At 44.4% G+C, this 23,729-nt stretch overlaps 1 protein-coding gene across 1 annotated transcript in view; it reads left to right on the top strand.

Annotated features, from left to right (window-relative positions):
* Nucleotides 1–23,729, top strand: part of ptprn2 (protein tyrosine phosphatase receptor type N2) — a 1,138,884-nt gene that overhangs the window by 578,563 nt on the left and 536,592 nt on the right. Inside the window, exon 11 of the mRNA XM_069914734.1 lies at nucleotides 7,901–7,980. Coding sequence (XP_069770835.1) covers nucleotides 7,901–7,980 — 80 coding nt within the window. The remainder of the gene's footprint in view (nucleotides 1–7,900; nucleotides 7,981–23,729) is intronic.

A 23,729-nucleotide genomic window follows, 5' to 3' on the forward strand; every position in this document is an offset into this window, starting at 1 on the left:
ATGATGGGGTGTTAAATTGGATTAGTAGATATGTGGATGATATTAAAATAGGTGGAATTGTGGATAATGAAGAAGGTTTTCAAGGATTGCAGAGGGATTTGGACGCTTAGAAGAGTGGGCTGAGAGATGGCAGATGGAGTTTAATGCTAAGTGTAAAGTGTTTCATTTTGGAAGGAATAATCAAAACAGGACATACGTAGTAAATGGGAGGGTATTGAGGAATTCAGTGGAGCAGAAAGATCTAGGAATAACGGTTCATTGTTCCTTAAAAGTGGAATCTCTTGTGGATAGGGTGATGAAGAAGCCTTTTGGTATGCTGGCCTTTATAAATCAAAGCATAGAATACAAGAGTTGGGAAGTGATGTTGAGCCTGTTCAAGGCATTGGTGAAGCCAAACTTGGAATACTGTGTACAGTTCTGGTCACCGAATTATAGGAAGGATATCAATAATGTAGAGTGTGTGCAGAGAATATTTATGAAAATGTTACCTGGGTTTCAGAATCTAGATTACAAAGAAAGATTGAACAGATTAGGTCTTTATTCCTTGGAGTGTAGAGGGTTGAGGGGAGATTTGATAGAGATATTGAAGATTGAGGGTTGATAGAGTTGATGTGGATAGGCTTTTCTCCTTGAGGGTAGGAGAGATGAGTCAGAGTTAAAGGGCAAACGTTTAGAAGTAACATGACGGGGAACTTCTTCTCTGAGTGGTGGCTGTATGGAATGAGCTTCCAGGAGAAGTAGTGGTGGCAGGGTCCATTTTGTCATTTAAGAAAAAATTGGATAGATATGTGGATGGGAGGGGAATGGAGAGTTATGGGCAGTGTGCAGTCAGGTGGGACTAGAGGAGAGTACTTGGTGTGGACTAGAAGGGCCGAGATGGCCTGATTCTGTGCTGTAATTGTTATATGGTACCATAACTAGTTTGATGGATGCTCTTCTATCATGATGCGATAGATTGTGAAGAGACTCAAAAATCTCCTGTCTCATAGCCACTGGCACAAAAGGCCTAGGCCTTCCTGTTGGGGGAAAAAAAAATCACAGATTAACTTTTCACCTCATTCATCCAGGGTCACATCTTGATGATGGAGTTGATCCGATGATACTGGATGAGATCAGGATCAGTGTGCTGTGCATAAGCCACGATGGTGAAATCGATGGCAGTAGTTGTATGCCGGGTGTCAAAGTGGCACCTGGACAGGGCATCGTCCATGGCATTTGCTTTTTCTCGGATGTGTCATATGTTCGATGAAAATTGTAGGATGAAGTCCAAGTACCGAATCTCTCTGACGAGCAGAGATGTGAGCTTGTACTCGCAGTTTGCGCAAAAGGCTGGTGGTCCATATAAATGGTGAAAGGACAACCTTGCAATGAAAACCGGTAACGTTTCACTGCGAGATAGATGGCCAAGAGTTCGCGACCAAACGTACTATGCTTTGCCTGAGCTGGTGACTGCTTAAGTGGGAAAAAAACACCAAAGGTTCCAATAGCCCACAGACTCGTTCTAACACTGCTCCCACAGCACTCACAGATGCATCTGTGGTAAGACAGAGCAAGATGTTGGGATTTTGATGGACAAGCATTGTGACATTGGAAAGGGCAGTCTTCACATTGTTGAAAGAACGTACAGCATCACCCCCCCCCAAAGTAAATGGTCTTTTGGACACGGACTTCTCTGATCCTTTTAATCATTCAGTAAGGAGTAAGAAATGTTGCAGCATTTGGCAGGTATCGATGATAAAAATTCATCAAGCCTAAAAAAACAGCACAACTGGCCAAACGTATCAGGTGTGGAAAATTCTCGAATTACTCAGACTTTTGATTCATCAGGCAAAATACCATGTTGCATAACTCTGACCCAAAACTATAAGATCATCGGCACCAAAAAATACATTTACTGGGGTTGATCACAATGCCAAACTCATCAAGCCTCTGAAACAATGAGATAAATTGGCGCTTGTGCTCCTCTTCATGCACACTTGCAAACAGAATATTGTCGATGTAAACAAAAACATAATCAAGGCCAGTGAGTACGTGGTCCATAAACCACTGGAATGCCTTAGCTGCATTCCTTAGACCGAAAGGCATTCGCAGAAACTCAAAATTTGTCGAAAGGGGTAATTACTGCAATCTTCATGACATCAGAAGGCTCAACTGAATCTGATAGTAAGCACGGACTAGATCTATTTTCGCAAATACATGTTTGCCGTGGAGGTTTGCTGAAAAGTCTTGTAAATTTGGGATGTTGTATTATTAGTCAAGCACGGTAGAATTGTTCTGGACATGATAATAACCTCAAGGCCGCCAATCCCCAGCAGATTGTTTTGGAAGCATATGCAACAGTGAAGCGCAGCAGCTGTCGGATCTGCAGACTTTTCCCAACCCGTGCATATGGTCGAATTCTGATTTCGCGATTTTAAGATGGTCGAGGGTAATCTGAGTCGACATTTCCTCCGGAGGACCCTGAGTCTCTATATGGTGGGTTACTGTATATTTAATGTCTGCTTGATGATACGATGGGGTCACACGAGGGAAACACTTGACCAAGGCTCGGAAAGGGCAGGAACCAGGTTGAAGGCTCATCAGGCGGCTGACGACATTGGAGGGTCAACAGATGCATACAAGAGCTACAGTTCACGAAGCAGAGATTTTTAAAATCCACCAACAAAGAAAAATGTGACAAGAAATCCACTCCCAAAATAGAATTTGCCACGTTTGCAACTGTGAAAACCGAACGAAAAGGTTTCTTGAAGCCTAAATCCAATGTAAGTGACCTCTGGCCATATGAAATCATTTGTGGCTGGAAGAACATATGGTATATTGGGGTGTCTACATTACTCTGTGGTTAGAGGGACCACTGAGATCTCTACACCGGAATCAACAAGAAATTGAACACCCAAGAGACAGTCTTTGAGGAAAAGACAGCAGCTGACGTGCCCATGGGCACCAAATCTTCGATGCCTCCAACAAATGTACCGTAGGTTGCCTCTACCACGTCTTCAACGACCACAGTACCAACCAGGCCGATGGAATTCGATTGTGAGCCCAAGGCCTGGTCCTGCGTAGTCAAAGCTGCTATTTGCTTCTCCAATTCGGTTATCTTCAATTGATATGGTGCTAGTGCTATCTTCGATTGAGAAGGTGCTGGCACTTCACAAGGTGCAGAAAGTAGTTGTTCCAGTTCCATTTGTTCCTGTTGAGTTTTTTTTAAATCAGATATATTGTCAGAGTACATACATGACATTATATACAACCTTGAGATTCCTTTCTCCTGTTGGCGCAGAAGAACTACCTCTAATTGGTGGTGCAAAACATGGAAACAAATGAAGAACTGTAAATGAGCTGTGCAATACATAGAGAACAAAAAGAAAATCAATATTGTACACAAGAGTCCTTAATGAGTCGTTGTCATTGAGGAGTCTGATGGTGTTCCTGAACCTGGTGGTGTGAGTCTTGTGGAATCTATACCTCTTTCCTGATCGCAGCAGCTAGAACAGAGCATGTGCTGGGAGGTGAGGGTCTTCGATGATTGCTGCTGCTCTCCGATGGCAGCGCTCCCTGTAAATGTGGTTAATAATGGGGAGGGTGTTGCCTGTGATGTGGCTGCGTCCACTATCTTTTGGAGGGCTTTACGATCGGGGCATTAGTGTTTCTATACCAGACCGTGATGCAGCTTCTCAGCACACTTTCCACCACACCTCTGTAGAAATTTGCCATGGTTTCTGATGCCGTATCGAATCCCTGCACTCCTGAGGAAGTAGAAGCACTGATGTGCTTTCTTCACAATGCCATCAGTGTGTTGGGTCCAGGAAAGTTCCTCTGAGATAGTGACTCCCAAGAACTTAAATGTGCTCACCCTCTCCACCTCTGATCCCCCTAGTGATCACTGGATTATACACCTCTGGCTTTCCTTTCCTGAAGTCAACAATTAGCTCTTTGGTTTTGGTGTCATTGAGTGTGAGGTGGTTGTTGTGCACCATTCAGCTAAGTTTTCACTCTCCATCCTGTACGCTGACTCATCCCTTTCCTTTACACAACCCACTACCGCGATATCATCGGCAAATTGTGGATGGTGTAATTGTTGAACCAAGCCACAGTTGCAGGTGTAAAGTGAGTATAGCTGGGGGCTAAGAACACAGCCCTGTGGTGCTCTGGTACTGATGGAGATTGTGGGGGAGAAGTCCTTACCCATCTTCGTGATTGAGGAAAGGAGGTCACATGGTCTGGAAGCCAATCCTTCTATATTCAATGCAGAGGTCGTGGATATAATGAGTTTGGCATGATCCGCCAACTGATCAAGGGTGGAGATTTGAAAGACACCCACCAAATGTTTTTGAACATGACAAGGTAAACATAGAAGGAACCTTTGTTTGCAAAAATCACCTTCGACAGCCTGTGCCACCTCCTCAACATCTGTAACGGTTGCCTATTGCCTAGGCTGTCATCAGCTAGTAATTGGGCAATACGAGTCTCCCTAGATGGCTGAGTACCCTGCAGAAAGGCTGCCTTAAGCATGTCATATGGGAGATTATCATCCAGAATTATTAAGGCATCCTCCACTTCACAGACAATCTGCTCTTGAAGACGCTTCACAAGTAAACCACACTTTGTCTTCTGACTCGTCACACTTAGGGGAGAGAAACGCACTTTGACGAACATGAACCATGCTGGTGCATTATTAATAAAAAGGGAGGGAATCTTTAGTATCCCCAACTCCTCCTGTATGGGGTTTAACCTCGTCATTATCCATTTTAAATGAGAAAGTATTGTGAACTCACAGGGTCACCACTTGTAATGGCATCAATTTACAACAGCTTTCGAACAATTAAAGAATATACTCACTCGTTTCTTTCAACACGCCATGAAGTCAACTTACCTTTTATTATTCACTGGATACAACTCCCCAAAACACCACTCAGCTAATCTCCTCTGACCTTCTCATTGGCTCACTGCCACACGGGTGATCCTAACACTCTCACTCTCCTCCGACGAAAGTAAGTACGCGACCGCGACACCAGCACAGCATAAGTGCAGGTCCTTCAGCATTACATGTGCATTAAACATGTTGCCCAAATTAAATAGGTCTCTGCTTTAAACATCATACATAGCTCCCTCTTCCCTGCTTCCAACATATTATCCTATGCAATTTCCTCCACCTTCAGTGAGACCCCACTGGCAATCACATCTTTCCCTCTCCACTTTCCATAGGGACCACTCCCTCCGGTACTCCATTGTCCACTCATCTCTTCCCACTAATCTCTCCTTCAGTATCAACCTTTGTGACTACAAGAAATACTACACTTGCACTCACACCTCTTCCCTCACCAGTACTCCTCTCTTGTGGCTCCAAACAGTCCTTCCAAGTATAGCAATCCTTCACTTGTAAATCTGCATCTGGGTGCTCCTATTGTCTTCTTGACATTGGAGAGACTGGGCACAGACTGGGAGATCGTTTCATTGAATACCTTCGCTTTGTCCACTGCAATAACAGGGACCTCCCAGCGACCAACCATTTTAATTTCATATGCCATTCCTACACCAATGTGTCTATCCATGACCTCATGCATTGACAAACTGAGGCGACCGCAAATTAAAGGAATAACACTTAATATTTTGTCTTGGCAGTCTCTTACCAGATGGAATTAACATCAACAATTCCAGTTTTTGTTAATCTCTTACCCCGAGTCTCTCTCTTTCCTTATCAGTCTGTCTTTCCACCAGTTCCCCTTCCATATCCTCGCCCCCCCCCCCCACCCCATCACTTGTCTTTTTCTTTTCTAATCCCCCATCTATATCTACCTCTGGCCTCTTACTTGTTAGCTTGTACTCTTTCACCAACCTTTTTATTCAGGTGGCTCATACCCTGGCAACGGGCTTGGGTCTGAAACATTGATTACCCTTAACTTCCTCTGGATGCTGCGTGACCAGTTGATTTTCTCCAACACTTTTGTGCATTGCACTGAAATTAAGCTAGAAAAGGTGCAGAAAAGGTTCACAGGATGTTGCTGGGAATGGAGTGTTTGCATTATAAGAAGAAATTGGATAAATTGGGATTGTTTTCCCTCAAGGGAAGGTGTATAAGAAGTGACCTTATAAAGATTTTTAAAATAATGATGGACATTCACAAAATGGATGGTTGCCATTTTTTTTCTCTCAGATTAGGGGAGTTGAAAGCTAGCGGATATGGGTGTTGTTTTCAGGATGGGTTCAAAGAGAATCAAGTCTGGACACACAAATAAATAGTGGTCTTTATTTAGACAGGGGAATTCACAAAAAGCGCACACTAACAGACTTCACGCAGGCAAGACACTGCATGCAGGGTTTAACTTCTTCAGCACCCACTACCCACAGGCATGGTATATCACATAACTAAATGAGTACGTGTACATAAACCTGATCTCCAGTGTTGCTACTGCTTGGGATCCAGGATGGGCCCATTCTAGTCAGCCCACCTGAGCTGCCTGTGGCTCGCAGCCTGGAGTTCAGTAATGGTCACAACTAACCAGCATATACACAGTAATATACACAAATAGCTACACATCGGGTGTGAATAAATCGATACTAACCATTCTCAACTCTCCATTGGTAACATGAGGGTTAAACACATGGGACCCACCAATTCTTTTTCACTCTAGCAGGCACAGGACTCTAACAAACAGTAAATTAATTACATCTAATAAGTACAAGTATATCAAATGAAGCTGGTCTCCAGCATCCCCCTTGGCTTGGGATCCAGGAGCTGCCTGCAGCCTGAGCTTTGAAGGCAGTGGGGGTGAAAGAGAGGGAGAACAAAAATAGTCATTTGCAGAACCAAAGTACATTACAGCAGAGAGAGGGAGAAAAAAACTGCACGTATTCGACTATTTCAAATGACCTGTGAGTTCCAATAATTGGTCAGCCTCACCTGTGGACAGATCTAACCATTGATTGGCATCTGGAGGACCAATCACAAGTCAGCTGCCAGGGCAAATCAACATCACTCTCACAGGTAGGCAGATCTAACCGTTGATTGGCAGGTGGGGTGACTATCGACTAGGCTCCAGCCAGACAGGTCATATTACTCTCCACAATCCACACACCCACCAGGTTCCAGACTGAGCGGCCACACTGCACTAGTTTTAAAGTGAGAGGAGTAAGATTTAAAGGGTACCGAAAGAGCAAGTTTTTAACATGGAGGGTCATGGGTATGTGGAATGAGCTGTCAGAGGAAGTTGTAGAGGGAGGTACAAAGACCATATTTAAAGGACATTTGGACAGGTTCATTGATAGAAAATGTTTGGAGGAATATGGGTCAAATGCAAGAAAAATGAGAATAGCATAGAAAGCACCTTGTTCAGGGTAGATGAGTTGGACCAAAGGGCTTTCTTCCATGCTATACAGCAAATCATGCATTCCAGGCGCTCACTACTCTCTGTGTAAAATAGATAAAGAAATGTTAATCATCCTCTCACTGCAAATCTGACTCAAATTACTCTGAACTGTGGTGCAGTCCCAAGTCAGGGATCCATCAGTTGCTCCTGGATGTTGTGCTTTTAAAGACATGCCTTTACATTCATGATCAAGGGAGATCCAAAATCAATTTATAGCTCACAAACATTTTTGTAGATGCCGTAGAAATCTAGCAGCTAGTTTGTCCACAGGGTGCCTCCTCAAACACTAACGTAATTATGCCCAGGTGATGCATGTATGACTGGACTATTTGTAGTGAAATATTTATAACTGAAATAAGGACTGAAAAGGTAATATTATTCCTTGTGTTACTTCATAATGAACTTCCTAATCAGCTCAATTGTTTAAAATATGTATTTTGCTCCCCACCTGCTTTATAATATAATAATGAATCTGCCTGTCACACATATGGGATCTACTCTAAAGCTTGTCATCAATTTTAATTATCTTCCAGTATGGTAGGACCAGCTGTGACCTTCCAAGTTGATGTCAATGGTCAGAACTTGTCAACGGCTGATGTAGTGGACATCGCAGGTAGGAATATTGCTTTTACTCTGTATAGAGAAATCACTGAAAAGAACCTTGCTGTTATCACTGCCTCCAACCTCCAAGAATAAAACACGTGCCAGCATATTGACATTTCATGAAAGAGACGGTCAAGAGGCCGATGCTACAGAAGGGAAATGGATGTGCAGCATCACTCAGTCATTTTCAGGCAGCCAGTGACTTCGTTGTTTGTAGAAGAGATGGATTTAAATTAAGAGTTGGAGATAAGCCATAGAATCTCTCTGTGCATAGAGCAAAGTTTAAAAAAACAGGACTTGGAAACAATAAGCAGAATAAATAGGGTCACTGAAAGAGATGCTTTTCAACCCATTGGTAAATGGTGATTTCACAGTCTGAAAGAGCAGCACCTTTTGCAAATTGAAATTGGGAAGCAATATTTTCCTAGAGAAGATTCCTCTGTAGGAGCTGAAAAGGGCAAGTTGCCTGGAACAGAGGCACTGGCCGCGCTGTAACAATTTGCTTGAATGCTGAACCATAAATCGAAAAAATAAGTTGCAAATGGATCTTCTGAAAGCCAGGAGATTTTATTTCCCCACTGCAGTTTTTGATCAAAATATGACACAGCTTTAGGGTTAGGGGGTGGTAGGGTTGGGCCAAGCAGTTTAAATAAAATTAAGATGAAACAAATGTTATCCATACACCTGAGCCAATTTAGGTAGGCGACTGTAATAGCTGCCATGTCTGGATTGGTGTCTGCTCAGTGCTTTCCTCATCTTTTCTCATCAAATCAAACAAAGATTCGGTTGAAGAAAAAGTTCACATCTTTTTTTTCCCTGTTTCAGGACTTCCTTTGGAGAAAATCCAATTTTTCTGCTCCTACACTCTACAGTTCAGTATATTTTGTCTGTAGAATTGTGTCTTTAATTTTGGCCTTTATTTTCTGGCACTCACACCTGCTGCCCAGATCCTTTTTGACCTTCCACTGCGTTCAGCTTTTCATCATTTCTGTAAAATAGGTTATTTTAGCCATTTTAGGTCCAAATTGGATGACCTACCACTTGATTACTTTGAATCATGGAATCATTGAATTGTTATAGCTCAGAATGAGGCCATTTGTCTCATCAATCTGTGCCAGCACCCATTCTGGTTCGCTTTCCCTGTAGCCCTGAAAGATAACTAATCTTCAGTTCCCTCCTGAGAACCTCTCTTGATCAACAAGCAGTGAACTACTTGTGTTTTCTTTTTAAAAAGTTAGCTTCCTGAATTGATCTTTTGCACAGAATTTTAAATTTGTGCCCTGGTTCCAAAAAGCATCCATGAATGAATGAATAAACTATTCCCATACATGCTTTAATGTGGTTTAAATAAAAAGCTTTGTTTTGTGTGCTACCTGGTCAATAAAATAGATTAAGTGAATTTGTGAAAACTATGGCAAATGGTTAGGCATAAGCAATTATGATTGTTTTCCTTGCAGCAAAGAAGGCTGAGAGGGGATTTAATGGGGAGACTGGAGATAATGGCTGATTTAAGTGAGGGAAATAAAGGGAATTGGTTCTGATTACAAGAATCTCTTTTAGAAAATTTAGTATTTTCTCCCAAAGTCTCTATGCAACTTTTACAGATGTGCCCTAGATAGTATCCCAGAGCAACACATGCACTGCAGATGCTGGAATCTTGAGCAAAGAGTTGCTGGAGGAACTCAGTAGGTCAGACAATGCTTCAGGTCATGATCCTTCCTCAAGAACCTCTATTTTTCTTGTATCAATGTGACTAAGAGTCTTTTAAATGTCCCTATAGTACCAGCCTTCATCATCACCCCTGGCAATGCATTCCAGGCGCTCACTACTCTCTGTGTAAAATAGATAAAGAAATGTTAAACAAATAGATAAATCCTCCCATCAACTGAAACAGATGTGCTTTGGTATTTGCTACTGTCACCCTGGGGAAAAAGGTACTGGCTGTCCACCCTATCGATGCTTCTCATAATCTTCTAGACCTCGATTAAATTACCTCTCATCCTTCTTCGCTCCCTAGCTCTGTTAACTTTGCCTCATAAGACAATCCAGGCAATATCCTGGTAAATCACCCCTGCACCCTCTCCAAAGCTTCTACATCCTTCCTGTAATGAGGCAACCAGAATTGAACTCAAGAAATAAGTTGGATTTATTAGCACAATTCTTCAGCCCTTTGGAAGCATTGTACTGTATTCTGCTTTCCTTATAGTATTATTGCTATGTCAACTTTCTCACACTTTTTCCTTGTGTACCAGCTGTCTGGTGACATTGTCTATATGTAATGGATATCTAATGCCCATATATGCTTTCACACCTAGCGATGCCCTGTTGTTGAAAGTAGATTCAGCTGGATCTCCAAGTGCATCTGATAGAATGAGTTTGCATATTTGTCTTTGTCCCCCGTTTCTTTTAGTTTGCCACTATCATGTATTGTGAACATAGAACTGTTCTAATGGTCATATCTGTTGATTCCTTTACAGCAGGTGCTTGTTTCTCAGAACCATAGAACATTACTGCACAGAAAACAGGTCCTTCGGCTCTTCTAGTCTGTGCTGAACTATTATCCTAATAAAAAGAGAAATGCTGTAGGAACTCAGCAGGTCTTACAGTGACCATAGGAGATAGAGATACATTTGTGCTCGGATCTACTATTCTGCCTCGTCCCACTGATCTGCATCAATTCCATATCCCTACATACCCCTCTCATCCATGCACCTGTCCAAATTTTTCTTGTATGTTAAAATTGAGGCTGCATTCACCACTTCATCTGGCAGCTCGTTCCACACTCCCACTACTCTTTGTGTGAAGAAATTCCCCTTAATTTTCCCCCTAAATTTCTCCCCTTTCACCCTTAACCCATGCCCTTTGATTTGTATTTCACCTAACCTCAGTGGAAAAAGCCTATTATCTATACCCATGATTCTCAACTTTCTCTTTCTGCTCATGTACACCTTAAGCAATCCCTTACTAACCACAGAGCACCCTTGGCATCCTAGTTAGTATGTGAGTGGGGGAAAAAAATGGTTGAGAACCACTGATCTAAACCCATCATAACTTTGTTTACCTCTATCGTATCTCCCCTCTCTTCTACATTCCTGGGAAAAAAGTTCTAATCTATTTGACCTTTCTCTGCAACTCAGTTCTTCAAGTCCCAGCAATATCCTAGTATATCTTCTCTGCATGGTTTCACTCTGATATCTTTCCCGTAGTTAGATAATGAAAACTGCACGCAATACTGCAAATTTGGCCTCACCAATGTCGTCAAGTTTATTGTCCTCTAATTGCCCAAGTACAACCCGATGAAACAGAATTTTCCGATCATCAGTGCAAAGCATGCAGGCACACAACCGGACATATGCATACATGGAGCTACATGTGCCAGAGACCTGCCCACCATAACTTGACCCTGGTAGGTCATCCCCCTTAACACCATCCAAAGCTGTATACATTTATTGAGTGGAATGGCCACATGGGCACCTGCACTGACTGCCTGTTCCCTTTCTCCTGACTGTCACCCAGCTATCTCCCTCTGCCTTCTAGTTGTGATTTCATCTCTAACTCCTACCTGTCGCCCCCTCGGCCTCCTGAATGATCTTCTCAAAACACTTTTAGGTGCTTCAGAATTTTTTTTTCATTGATGTTGTCAACAGTTTCAGTTGAATTGGTAAGATGTCCTTGAGATACCTTTTGGACACAAAACTCGAGTTGTGAATGCTAAAAAGGCATTAAATTCATTATAGGCAAGTGGGTTTCAGTTTCAGTACTCAAAGGCCTTTGGCTCTGAAAGTACATTTTTGACCTGACTAACAAGCCAAGGACATGGAATTGGAAAGAAATTGAACCATATTTCAGCTGAAGTGATCATCAATCAGGGTAAATCAGAAAATTCTGCAGGCACCGTGGATGAAATAAAAAACACACTACGCTGGAGAAGCTCAGCAGGTCAACCGTGTCCTTTATGTAGTAAAGATACAGACCTTTCGGGCTTGAGCCCTTCATCAAAGTAGGAGAAAATGCTGGCAAGCGTCCGAACAAAAGAGTTGGGGGGGTTGGGGGGTGCGGGTTGGCAAAGTCAGGAGATGATAGTGTTACGGACCCCAAAACCCAGCAGCAATAGATATGCACCATGACAAATGGTTACTTAAACAAAAGTTGCTTTTAATTATCTTTGAACATGAAAATAAAATCAAACTTTAACATCTCTATTGAGTCACTTAACCCCCTTCTAATTCTAAGCGGACGTGTGTGTAAGTTTAGAAAAGTTCTTTGGTTCACCATCCAATCTCACTGGTTGCAGGCAATTCTTGTACTTTGCACAGAAGTTAACATTAATAAAGTTCACCAGGGTTTGTTGTTTAACAGGTAAATGGTTACCAGTCAGAAAGGTTCTTGTTGGTTTTCAGAGAGAGTTTTCCTTGTTTCAGGTCACAACAGAGTTCTTTTCTGTTTCTCCTATTCCAAGGGAAACACCGGACAGCCAGTCCTCTCCTTTGACAGGCCGTCTTCCAAACCTTGTCAGCTTGTCCCTCTGGAACCGATGTCTGTGTCTTTCCCCTCTCTCTCTCTCTCTTTCTCCCCCACTCACTCCCTTCTCTCTAGCCACTTTCAAGTGCCTTCTCTGCCAAGAATGCGCCTGCAAAAGCGGATGCAGACCTGTGGAATGGTCATTCAGGTGGCAGCCCTGAAAGGGCTGCACTGTCCACCTGAAAGGGACAGCTGCAGGAGCGGCACCTCGGAGCACACTCCGTCCCTTTGGGATGTCAGGGCAGGGGTAGCCGGCGCAGGACGTCAGGGCAGGGGCAGCCGGCGCAGGACGTCAGGGCAGGGGCAGTCGGCGCAGGACGTCAGGGCAGGGGCAGCTGGTGGGCTACATCGGGGCAGCCGACGGGGGACATTGGGGCAGGGGCGGCCAGTGCGGTACCTTGGGGCAGCCGCCGTCCCATGCTGGCTGCCCCGGCCCTGATGCCCTGCACCCGGGGGCAGGGGCAGCGGGGAGGGGGGCTGTCAGGCACTGGGAGTTGGGTCGCCGACTGATTGTCATCAGCCCGCCCCTTAGCAGCCACTTTCAGGTGGCTGCTTTCAGGTGCCTTGGGGGACTTCAGTGCTCCGGCAATTATCCATCCCGGAGGAGGGTTAGAAAGTGTGCCTCCTGCTCTTTCATAGGGGTAGAATATGCTGCTTTACATCGGGGTATTCTGGCCACCTGAAAGGGCCTAAAAAGCAAAGCCTCTTTTTTTCTGCTCTCTGTCTGCATGACCTTCCAGACCGTCAGTTCTGTTTTCCAGGCAAAGCAGCTACTGCCTGTTACATTTGTTGCCTTTTCAAACAGTCCATCATGAGTCTGTGCACTCTTGCAAAAGCTCCTGCAAAAATTCTGTGTTTTGAAGTGTTTGTGTGGTGCACCGTTAGCCAGAATCAGACACACACAAAGATAAAGACTGTACAACAAGCTTTAATCCACAAAGTCTTCCACATAGGCTGGCTGCGGCTGCAGCAACTCTGAGTGAGGCCTTGGGAGGCAGGCGCAGGCTTATATCCCGGAGAGTGATTAACACCCGACCAGGTGGGGCTTGATCCATTCAGGCTGACTGATTGACAGCTGGCCAGATGTTATCCTGTCCCCTTACACTCCTGCAGGTGCAGAGGTTGCCCCGCTGCAGTAGGCTGGTGGTGTACCACCACAGTTTGTGTGTGAGCTGCTCAAACAAACCTTTCCCAATTTATCTCCCAAACGCCTCTATATACTCGTCACTGTAGTGATATGTAATTACACCACTAGGTCACCAGGGGTCATCCCGGTGTCCTTATATATAAAACAGTCCATAGCTACTGTCTAGCCTTCCAGGTTTGTCTTGCAGAAAGACAAGACCCTTTAGTGTACATATTAGTTTATTAAAGCTGTCTTATACTCACACTGCTGTTGTGGTTATTGTCAGTACAGTCAAAAAAGGTGGAGAAAGAAGGAAGGGGACAGCAGCAATGATGGGAGGAGAGATGACTGGGTGGATAGATGAAGTGGAAAAACAGGAAATGGAGGAGGGGAAAGAAAAGGTGAAGAGGTTTAGTCGAAGCAGTAAAGTCAATGCTAATGCCATTTGGCTGGAGGATACCCAGGCAGAAACTAAGGCTTTGTTCCTCCAATCTGTGGGTTGTCAGGGTAAGATAGTACACAAGGCTATGGACAGATGTGTGAGGATGGGAGTGTGACTCAGAATTGAAATGGTTGGCCACTGGGAGGTCACTGTGGTTGCGAATGGAGCTGAGGTGATGAACAAATCTGCGACCGATCTCTTTGATGTAGAGAATGTCCTCTGGATCTACAAGTGAGGTGTTGCTTCACTTGAAAGGCCTGTTTTGGGCCCCGGACTGTGGTGAGGGAGGGGGTGTGGGCACAAATGTTACACCTCCTGAGGGTAGAGGGGAAGGTGCCGGGGGTGCGGTTGGTGGGGAGGGGTGAGTGCACAAGGATATTACGGAGGAAGCGGTCTCTGCGGAAGGCCAAGAGAAGAGGAGAGGGAAAAATGAGTCTGGAGGTGGGATCCTGATGGAAATTCTAGCAGATAATAAGTTGGATGCAGAGGCTGGTGGGGTGGTAGGTGAGGATGAGGGGGATTCTATGTTTGTTGCATCTGGGTGAAAAGGGGGGTCCAAGGAAGATGAGCGGGAGATGGAGGAGATGCGGGTGGAGGGGAAGCCACATTTGTGCAAGAAGGCAGACATTTCGGAAGATCTGGACTTGGGAAAAGATGCAGCAGAAACGGAGAAATTAAGGGAAGTGGATGGAATCCTTGCAGTAGACGGGGTATGAGAAGGTGTAGTCCAGGTAGTTGAGAGGTTTGTAGTATATGTTGGAGACCAGCTTGTCTTGCGATGGAGACAGAGAGATCCAGGAGGGGACAGAATTGTCAGAGATGGACCAGATGAGTTTGAGATCAGGGTGGAAGTTTCCCGCGAAGTGGATGAAGCTGACAAACTCATCATGGGTGCATGAGGCATCCCCGACTGTGATAGTACAGATCTCTTTGGCTTGGCTTCGTGGACGAAGATTTATGGAGGGGGTAAAAAGTCCACGTCAGCTGCAGGCTCGTTTGTGGCTGACAAGTCCGATGCGGGACAGGCAGACACGATTGCAGCGGTTGCAAGGGAAAATTGGTTGGTTGGGGTTGGGTGTTGGGTTTTTCCTCCTTTGCCTTTTGTCAGTGAGGTGGGCTCTGCGGTCTTCTTCAAAGGAGGTTGCTGCCCGCCAAACTGTGAGGCGCCAAGATGCACGGTTTGAGGCGTTATCAGCCCACTGGCGGTGGTCAATGTGGCAGGCACCAAGAGATTTCTTTAGGCAGTCCTTGTACCTTTTCTTTGGTGCACCTCTGTCACGGTGGCCAGTGGAGAGCTCGCCATATAACAGGATCTTGGGAAGGCGATGGTCCTCCATTCTGGAGACGTGACCCATCCAGCGCAGCTGGATCTTCAGCAGCGTGGACTCGATGCTGTCGACCTCTGCCATCTCGAGTACTTCAACGTTAGGGGTGTAAGCGCTCCAATGGATGTTGAGGATGGAGCGGAGACAACGCTGGTGGAAGCGTTCTAGGAGCCGTAGGTGGTGCCGGTAGATGACCCATGATTCGGAGCCGAACAGGAGTGTGGGTATGACAACGGCTCTGTATACGCTTATCTTTGTGAGGTTTTTCAGTTGGTTGTTTTTCCAGACTCTTTTGTGTAGTCTTCCAAAGGCGCTATTTGCCTTGGCGAGTCTGTTGTCTATCTCATTGTTGAGCCTTGCATCTGATGAAATGGTGCAGCCGAGATAGGTAAACTGGTTGACCGTTTTGAGTTTTGTGTGCCCGATGGAGATGTGGGGGGGCTGGTAGTCATGGTGGGGAGCTGGCTGATGGAGGACCTCAGTTTTCTTCAGGCTGACTTCCAGGCCAAACATTTTGGCAGTTTCCGCAAAGCAGGACGTCAAGCGCTGAAGAGCTGGCTCTGAATGGGCAACTAAAGCGGCATCGTCTGCAAAGAGTAGTTCACGGACAAGTTTCTCTTGTGTCTTGGTGTGAGCTTGCAGGCGCCTCAGATTGAAGAGACTGCCATCCGTGCGGTACCGGATGTAAACAGCGTCTTCATTGTTGGGGTCTTTCATGGCTTGGTTCAGCATCATGCTGAAGAAGATTGAAAAGAGGGTTGGTGCGAGAACACAGCCTTGCTTCACGCCATTGTTAATGGAGAAGGGTTCAGAGAGCTCATTGCTGTATCTGACTCGACCTTGTTGGTTTTCGTGCAGTTGGATAATCATGTTGAGGAACTTTGGGGGACATCCGATGCGCTCTAGTATTTGCCAAAGCCCTTTCCTGCTCACGGTGTCGAAGGCTTTGGTGAGGTCAACAAAGGTGATGTAGAGTCCTTTGTTTTGTTCTCTGCACTTTTCTTGGAGCTGTCTGAGGGCAAAGACCATGTCAGTAGTTCCTCTGTTTGCGCGAAAGCCGCACTGTGATTCTGGGAGAATATTCTCGGCGACACTAGGTATTATTCTATTTAGTAGAATCCTAGCGAAGATTTTGCCTGCAATGGAGAGCAACGTGATTCCCCTGTAGTTTGAGCAGTCTGATTTCTCGCCTTTGTTTTTGTACAGGGTGATGATGGTGGCATCACGAAGATCCTGAGGCAGTTTACCTTGGTCCCAACAAAGCTTGAAAAACTCATGCAGTTTGGCATGCAGAGTTTTGCCGCCAGCCTTCCAGACTTCTGGGGGGATTCCATCCATACCTGCTGCTTTGCCACTTTTCAGTTGTTCGATTGCCTTATATGTCTCATCCAGGGTGGGAACCTCATCCAGCTCTAGCCTTAGGGGCTGTTGAGGGAGCTGGAGCAGGGCGGAATCTTGGACTGAGCAGTTGGCACTGAAAAGAGATTGGAAGTGTTCTGACCATCGGTTGAGGATGGAGATCTTGTCGCTGAGGAGGACTTTGCCGTCTGAGCTGCGCGGACATTGGCGACTTCAGGGGTTTCTACGAGGCTCTAAAGGCTGTGTACGGCCCCTCACCCCAAGTCCAAAGCCCGCTGCGTAGTACAGATCTATCACCAGTGTATATAGTTACAGTATCTAGACTGTGCTTACAGCGATTGGCTGAGAGCTAAGCCACCCCTACTGTCTGGGCCTTAAAGGGTTGTGTCCCTAGCCAGGTGGGATCATTCCGGACTGGTCGGCCACCTGTGAAGAGCTCCTGTCTTTTGCTAATAAAAGCCTTGGTTTGGATCAACAAGTCTTTGATTCTTTCGACGAGCTCTACAATTTTATTAGCAAAAGACAGGAGCTCTTCACAGGTGGCCGACCAGTCCGGAATGATCCGACCTGGCTAGGGACACAACCTTTAAGGCCCAGACAGTAGGCGTGGCTTAGCTCTCAGCCAATCGCTGTAAGCACAGTCTAGATACTGTAACTATACACTATATACATTGGTGATAGATCTGTACTATCACATCGACGTAGTCATCGATATACCGGAGGGAGAGTTGAGAGGTGTTGTCTGTGTAGGCTTGCAGCATTGATTGCTCCACAAAGCTCACAAACAGGCAAGGGTAGCTGGGACCCATCTGGGTGCCCATGGCTACTCCTTTGATTTGGAGGATGTATGATGAGTTAAAGGAGAAGTTGTTTAGAGTGAGAACAAGTTCTGCCAGGCAGAGGAGGGTGGTCGTAGAGGGTGACTGGTCTACTTGTGTATCTGTACCTTTGCCACATTAAAGACACTGTTTGACCTGCTGAAATTCTCCAGAATTGTGTGTGTGTTTTTTTTAACTTCAACCTTGGTGTAAACAGAATTTTCTGCTTTACATGAGTCAGGGTAGATGATTCTCAAACAAGCGGGTGCAGATTAGCAGAAAGATGTAAGATGGGCATGAAGGGCAAATATTTAACTTGCCAGGTGCTCCGTATCTAGAACAAGATATGGAAATGGGCAGAAATTTGACCTTCAAAATATATTTGGACAGGTGTGTGGATAGGAAGGGCTTGGAATGATAACAACCAAATGGAGGCAAATGGGACGAGCCCAAAACACCAACTTGGTCAACATGGGTGGGTGGGTTGAAGAGCCTATTCTGTGTTGTGTGGCTCTCTGACTGATTCCAACAGTTCTTTAACTTTTGTGATCTGTTTGTAAGGCAATTTTGCTGAGATCGTTTAGCTCATTGGCTGAGAAACAGATTGCTGGAGCTTCTTTTGAGTTTATTTTCTTTCCCTTGTGTGCTGATAATTTCACATACGGTAATTTAGAAACCAAATACAGCAGCAACAATAGGTCACACATGGTCCCTCAAACTGGTTGATTCTCTATATCAATACCAGACTCATCCTTGTTGATGGCTTTCACCCAAACGTGGCCTTCTGTGGTTGAGACTTCCACAGGTTGAACCAGTTTCTTTCATCATTGTTTTATATATTACCCGTTCTTTAAAGATTGTGATCCTTGATTCTAGACCAAGGATCTGTCCTGTATTCAACCTGTCAATCCGCACACAATTCTCTACATTTCAATGAGATTTTCTCCCATTCTTCAACACTCTCGTAAATACAGGCCCAATAGTCCCAGTCTCCCTTGGTATGACAGTCTCGCCATTCCACTGATCAACGTGGGGATTCTGTATAGTGCCCTCTCTACAGCAAGTCCTTGGGTAAGGAGATCAAAATGGCACATAAAATTTCAAAGCCTTGTTTAATTGCAGTACGGCCTTCTATAATTACAATTTATTTGTCTTATCCTCTTTATATTTTCTCCGGGCCTATCTTTCGTTAATCAGTAATAAAAACAGAAAATGTTGGAAATGCTCAACAGGTCAGAGAGCATCTGTGGGGGAAATAAAGTGGTTTGAGTTGAAGACCCTTTATCTGAAGAACGATTTAAGCTGCAGGGAGGGTGAGTGAGGGAAGAAAGGGCAAATGAAACATCTGATATTGTTGCTGTATGGATGTGATCATCTGGATGGTAAATTAATGAGAGCACCTAAAGAGAGATATAGCTTGATTTTTTTTAAAAAAAGGAAACGCAAAAGCTGTGAAATGCTGACTTGTAGAAAATGCCCAGTAGTTTAGCCCACAAAAGTGCGGAAATAAACCCATATTATAGATGGATGACACAGACTAGTAAAAAGCCCGTTCTTATATCAAAAAAGAAACCTGTCCGCTTATGCTGTTCAACAATGAGTCCAGAAGTCAGCAACATGGCCATGTGGTAGAAGGAGTGTTCCTCATGCTTGTATCTGTCTATGTAAAAGGACAGGAGGCCACAGACATGTAGTTAGAGCAGGAGTGCGACACTTGAAGTAGCAGGTGATTGGAAGCCAAGAGTCAGCCCTGTGGTGGAGTGAATGCAGATGCTCTGCAGAGAATTGCTCAGTTCGTATTTCCTTTATCCAGTGTAGAGGAGATCACATTGTGACTGATGAAAGACGTATCTTGGACTGGGGATAAAGGAGGAGGCATGTTTGCTGGTTTAGGTCTGTGGAATTTGGGAAAGGATGTCATGTTCGAATCTGGCGCTGTCTATAAGGAGTTTGTACATTCTCTCTGTGTCCGTGTGGATTTCCTCCAGGTGGTCAGGTTTCTTTCCACATTCCAAAGATGTACAGGGTTGGTTGGTTAATTGGTCACAAGATTGTATTTGGGCAGCATGGGTTGTGGGTTGGAAGGGCCTGTTTCCGTGCTGCATTTCTAAATCTTAAAAAAATTAAGAGGTTTCTTGTTGAAAAAGTGAAGTGCTTGACAGAGTCTCAAAGAGAAATACTCCTCTAGAGTGATAAAAGTGATGGATGGGAGGGGGGGGGGTGTAGGAAAAATGTGTCTGTGGTGGAATCTCATTGGAGATGCAATTACATGGCCACATGCAGGCAGATGGGTCTGGCTCAGGTCGAACATTTGGTTGGCCTGGATGAGATGGGTCAAAGGTCAATTTTCTGTGATTATACCACTCTAAGACTGTAAGGTAGTGGAATTTGTGAAAGAATATCATTGAATGCTGAAGCTGGTGGGATTGAAAGTGAGGACCAGATGAACTCCATTGTTGTGTTAGGTGGAGAGGGTCGGAGAACAGAAGTGCAGGAAATGTCCACTAAAGATAGTGAGGAAGGCACAATTTGGGTACATAGTTCCATGAAAGAGGGTACTTCATGGGTAAACATGGTGAAGAGGGCTTTTGGCACACTTGTCTTCATTGATCAGTGCCCTGAGTATAGAAGCAGGAACATCATGTTGAAACTGCACTAGATTGGTGAAATACCACTGTTTAGTAACCCAGCAATAGGAAAGACTGCATTCAGCTGGAAAGGATGCAAGGAAAGGATTCATGAGAATGTTTCCGGGACCGGTAGGCTTGAGTTTAAAGGAGAGGCTAAATGGGCTGTGATTGGCATGGTTTGCGTAGCAGTTAGCTCAACGCTGTTGACCCAGCATCAATGACCCAGGTTTGAAACCAGCGCTGTTTGTAAGGAGTTTGTATGTTCTCCCCACGTCTGTGTAATTTTCCTCCGGGTGCTCCTGTTTCCTCCCACCCTTCAAAATGTACCAAGGGTGTAGGTTAATTGGGTGTAACTGGGTGGCATGAGCTCGTGGGCTGAGAGGGCCTGTTAGCGTGCTGTATGTCTAAATCATGATTGAATGGTAGGGCAGACTTGATGAGCTGGATAGCCTATTTCTGCTCATATGCCTTCATGGTCTTTCCTCACTCACTGGAAGCTAAAGGGACAACCTTGTAGATGTAGAGGGTTATAAAATTTTGAGCAGAATAAATAATGTAAATTAATGGAGAAAATTCTTAGAGATAGTACTTATAAACATCTGGATAGACAGGGTCTGATCAGGAGCACTCAACATGGATTTGTGGGAGGAAGGTCATGTTTGACCAATCTGATTGAATTTTTTGAAGAGGTGACTAGGAATGTGGATGAGGGTAGCGCAGTGGATGTTGTCTATATGGACTTCAGTAAGGCCTTCGATAAGGTACCACATGGAAGGTTAGTTAGGAAGGTGCAGTCTTTAGGTATAAATTTTAAGATAGTCAAATGGATTGAACATTGGCTGAAAGGGAGAGGCCAGAGAGTGGTAGTGGATAATTGTCTGTCAGGTTGGAGGCTGGTGACCAGTGGTGTGCCTCAAGGATCTGTATTGGGCCCATTGTTGTTCGTTATATACATTAATGATCTAGATGATGGGGTGGTGAATTGGATTAGTAAATATGCAGACGAATCTAAGATAGGTGGAATAGTGGATAATGAAGAAGGTTTTCAAGGATTGCAGAGGGATTTGGGCTGCTTAGAAAAGTGGGCTGAAAAATGGCAGATGGAATTTAATGCTGATAAGTGTGAGGTGCTTCATTTTGGTAAGAAGAATCAGAATAGGACATATGTGGTAAATGGGAGAGCATTGAGGAATACAGAAGAGCAGAAAGATTTAGGAGTAACGGTACATCGTTCCCTGAAGGTAGAAACTCACGTGAATAGGGTGGTGAAGAAGGCTTTTAGTATGCTGGCCTTTATCAATCATTGCATGGAATATAGGAGTTGGGAGGTGATGTTGAGATTGTATAAGACGTTGGTGCGGCCTAATTTGGAGTTCTGTGTGCAGTTCTGGTCGCCTAATTATAGGAAGGATATAAACAGAGTGGAGAGAGTGCAGAGAAGGTTTACCAGAATGTTGCCTGGGTTTAAGCATCTGGAGTATGGGGAGAGATTGGACAGATTGGGTCTTTATTCTTTGGAGCGTAGAAGGTTGAGAGGGGATTTGATAGAAGTATTTAAGATTATGAAAGGGATAGACAGAATGGATGTGGATAGACTATTTCCGTTGAGGAGGAAAGTTTAAAACAAGAGGACATGAGTTAAGAATTAAGGGGCAGAGGTTTAGAGGTAACATGAGGGGGAACTTCTTTACTCAGAGAGTGGTAGCTGTGTGGAATGATCTTCCGGGAGTAATAGTGGCGGCGGAGTCAATTGTATTATTTAAGAAAAGGTTGGACAGGTATATGGATGAGAAGAAGATGGAGGGTTATGGGCATTGTGCAGGGAGGTGGGACTAGAAAGGGGTGTTTGGTTCGGTGCAGACTAGAAGGGCCTAATGGCCTGTTTCCGTGCTGTAATTGTTATGTTATGTTATGTTAAGTAGTCATAACCTTTCTTCCATAATTAGCGACTCTGAAACTAAAGAGCTTAGATTTTAAGGTGATAGGGGAAAGGTATCAAAGGGACCTGAGGGGCACCTTCTTCACACAGAAGCTGTTGGACATATAGACCAAGCTTCCAAAGGAAGTGGTAGAAGTGGAGGACATCGGTGACGTTTAAAAGACGTCTGTGAGTAGCAACTTCACTTGTGAATCTGCAAGGGTCATCTACTGCATCTGTTGCTCCTTTTTTGGGCTTCTCTGCATTGGAGAAACTGGGTACAGACTGGGAGATTGCATCACTGAGCACCTTTGCTATGTCAGCTGCAATAACAGGGATCTCCCAGTGACCAATCCTTTCAATTCTGTACCCCACACCAATATGTCTGTCCGTGGCCTCATGCTCTTCTAAACTGAGGCCACCCGCAAATTGGAGGAGCAACACTTAAAGAACATAGAACATTATAGCATAGTACAGACCCTTCATCCCAGCAACAACAATAACTTGGTTTTGACATCTCCCCTGAACATTCCTCCGCTCACCTTAAATTGATATCCTCTGGTATTTGCAATTGTCACCCCAGGAAAAGCGGATTGGCTCTCTAACCTATTTAAGCCTTTCTTAATTTTGTATACTTCTATTAAGTTGAGTAAAATACACTGATAAACAATAAGTATAAATCACCACACCAAAAAACCCACAGATAATGTAAATGTAAAAGGAAGATAAATCTTTATAGTTGTAATTAGTGCAATGTTTTTGTGATGTTTGGGACCAAGAAAGCAGAGAGCATCTGAATAATATTCCAAGACGAACAATTCTATTTTTCTGCTATGATTCTCTCAATTTTGGTCAGTGAATCCTTTATCACTGTTGCCTTTGTGGTTTGGTAATGATTTTATAATTTGTAGCAATGTTTAACCTCAAGAAAATAATGGCAAAAAGGAAGGTTGGAGGTATGAATGTGGGGTGGGGAGTAGCAGTTTGCTTTGGCTCGCCTGTCAGAGGTGTCCTGGGAGATTGTTATGCAACGCAGGTGGATCAGAGTAGAAAGGAAATGCAACTTTTTGTTCAGAGTGTCACTGAGTCAGAATACAGCATCATTCTGAACATCCTTGCCAGAAGGAAGGTGATATCTGATTATTATCTTCCTTCAGTCTGAGAATTTCATTCCCAATTTGCAAGGCAGATCAGTCTAAAAGGAAATGGAGCTGAAACCTGCCTGCCCAAGAGAAGATGTAATAATGAAACATTGATCAGTATTTGTCAGATTCTCTTCTATGCTTCAGATTTCAGATTTATTGTCCGAGTTCATACTTGACATTGCATACACCATAAACATGTAAACAAATAAAAGAACTGTAATCGGATAATGAATGCAAATAAACTGATTGTGCAATACAGAGAGAACAAAAAGAAAATCAATAAATGGACAAGTAGGAGTCCTTTAAATGAGTCTCTGATTGAGTTTGTCATTAAGGAGTCTGATGATGGAGGGGTGGCAACTGTTCCTGAACCTGGTGGTGTGAGTCTTGTGGCATCTTTACCTCTTTCCTGAGAACAAAACGTGTGCTGGATGATGTGGGATTTGAGGATTGCTGCTGCTCTCCGACAGCAGCA

Source organism: Narcine bancroftii, chromosome 1 (genome assembly GCF_036971445.1).
Source record: "Narcine bancroftii isolate sNarBan1 chromosome 1, sNarBan1.hap1, whole genome shotgun sequence".
NCBI lineage: Eukaryota > Metazoa > Chordata > Chondrichthyes > Torpediniformes > Narcinidae > Narcine > Narcine bancroftii.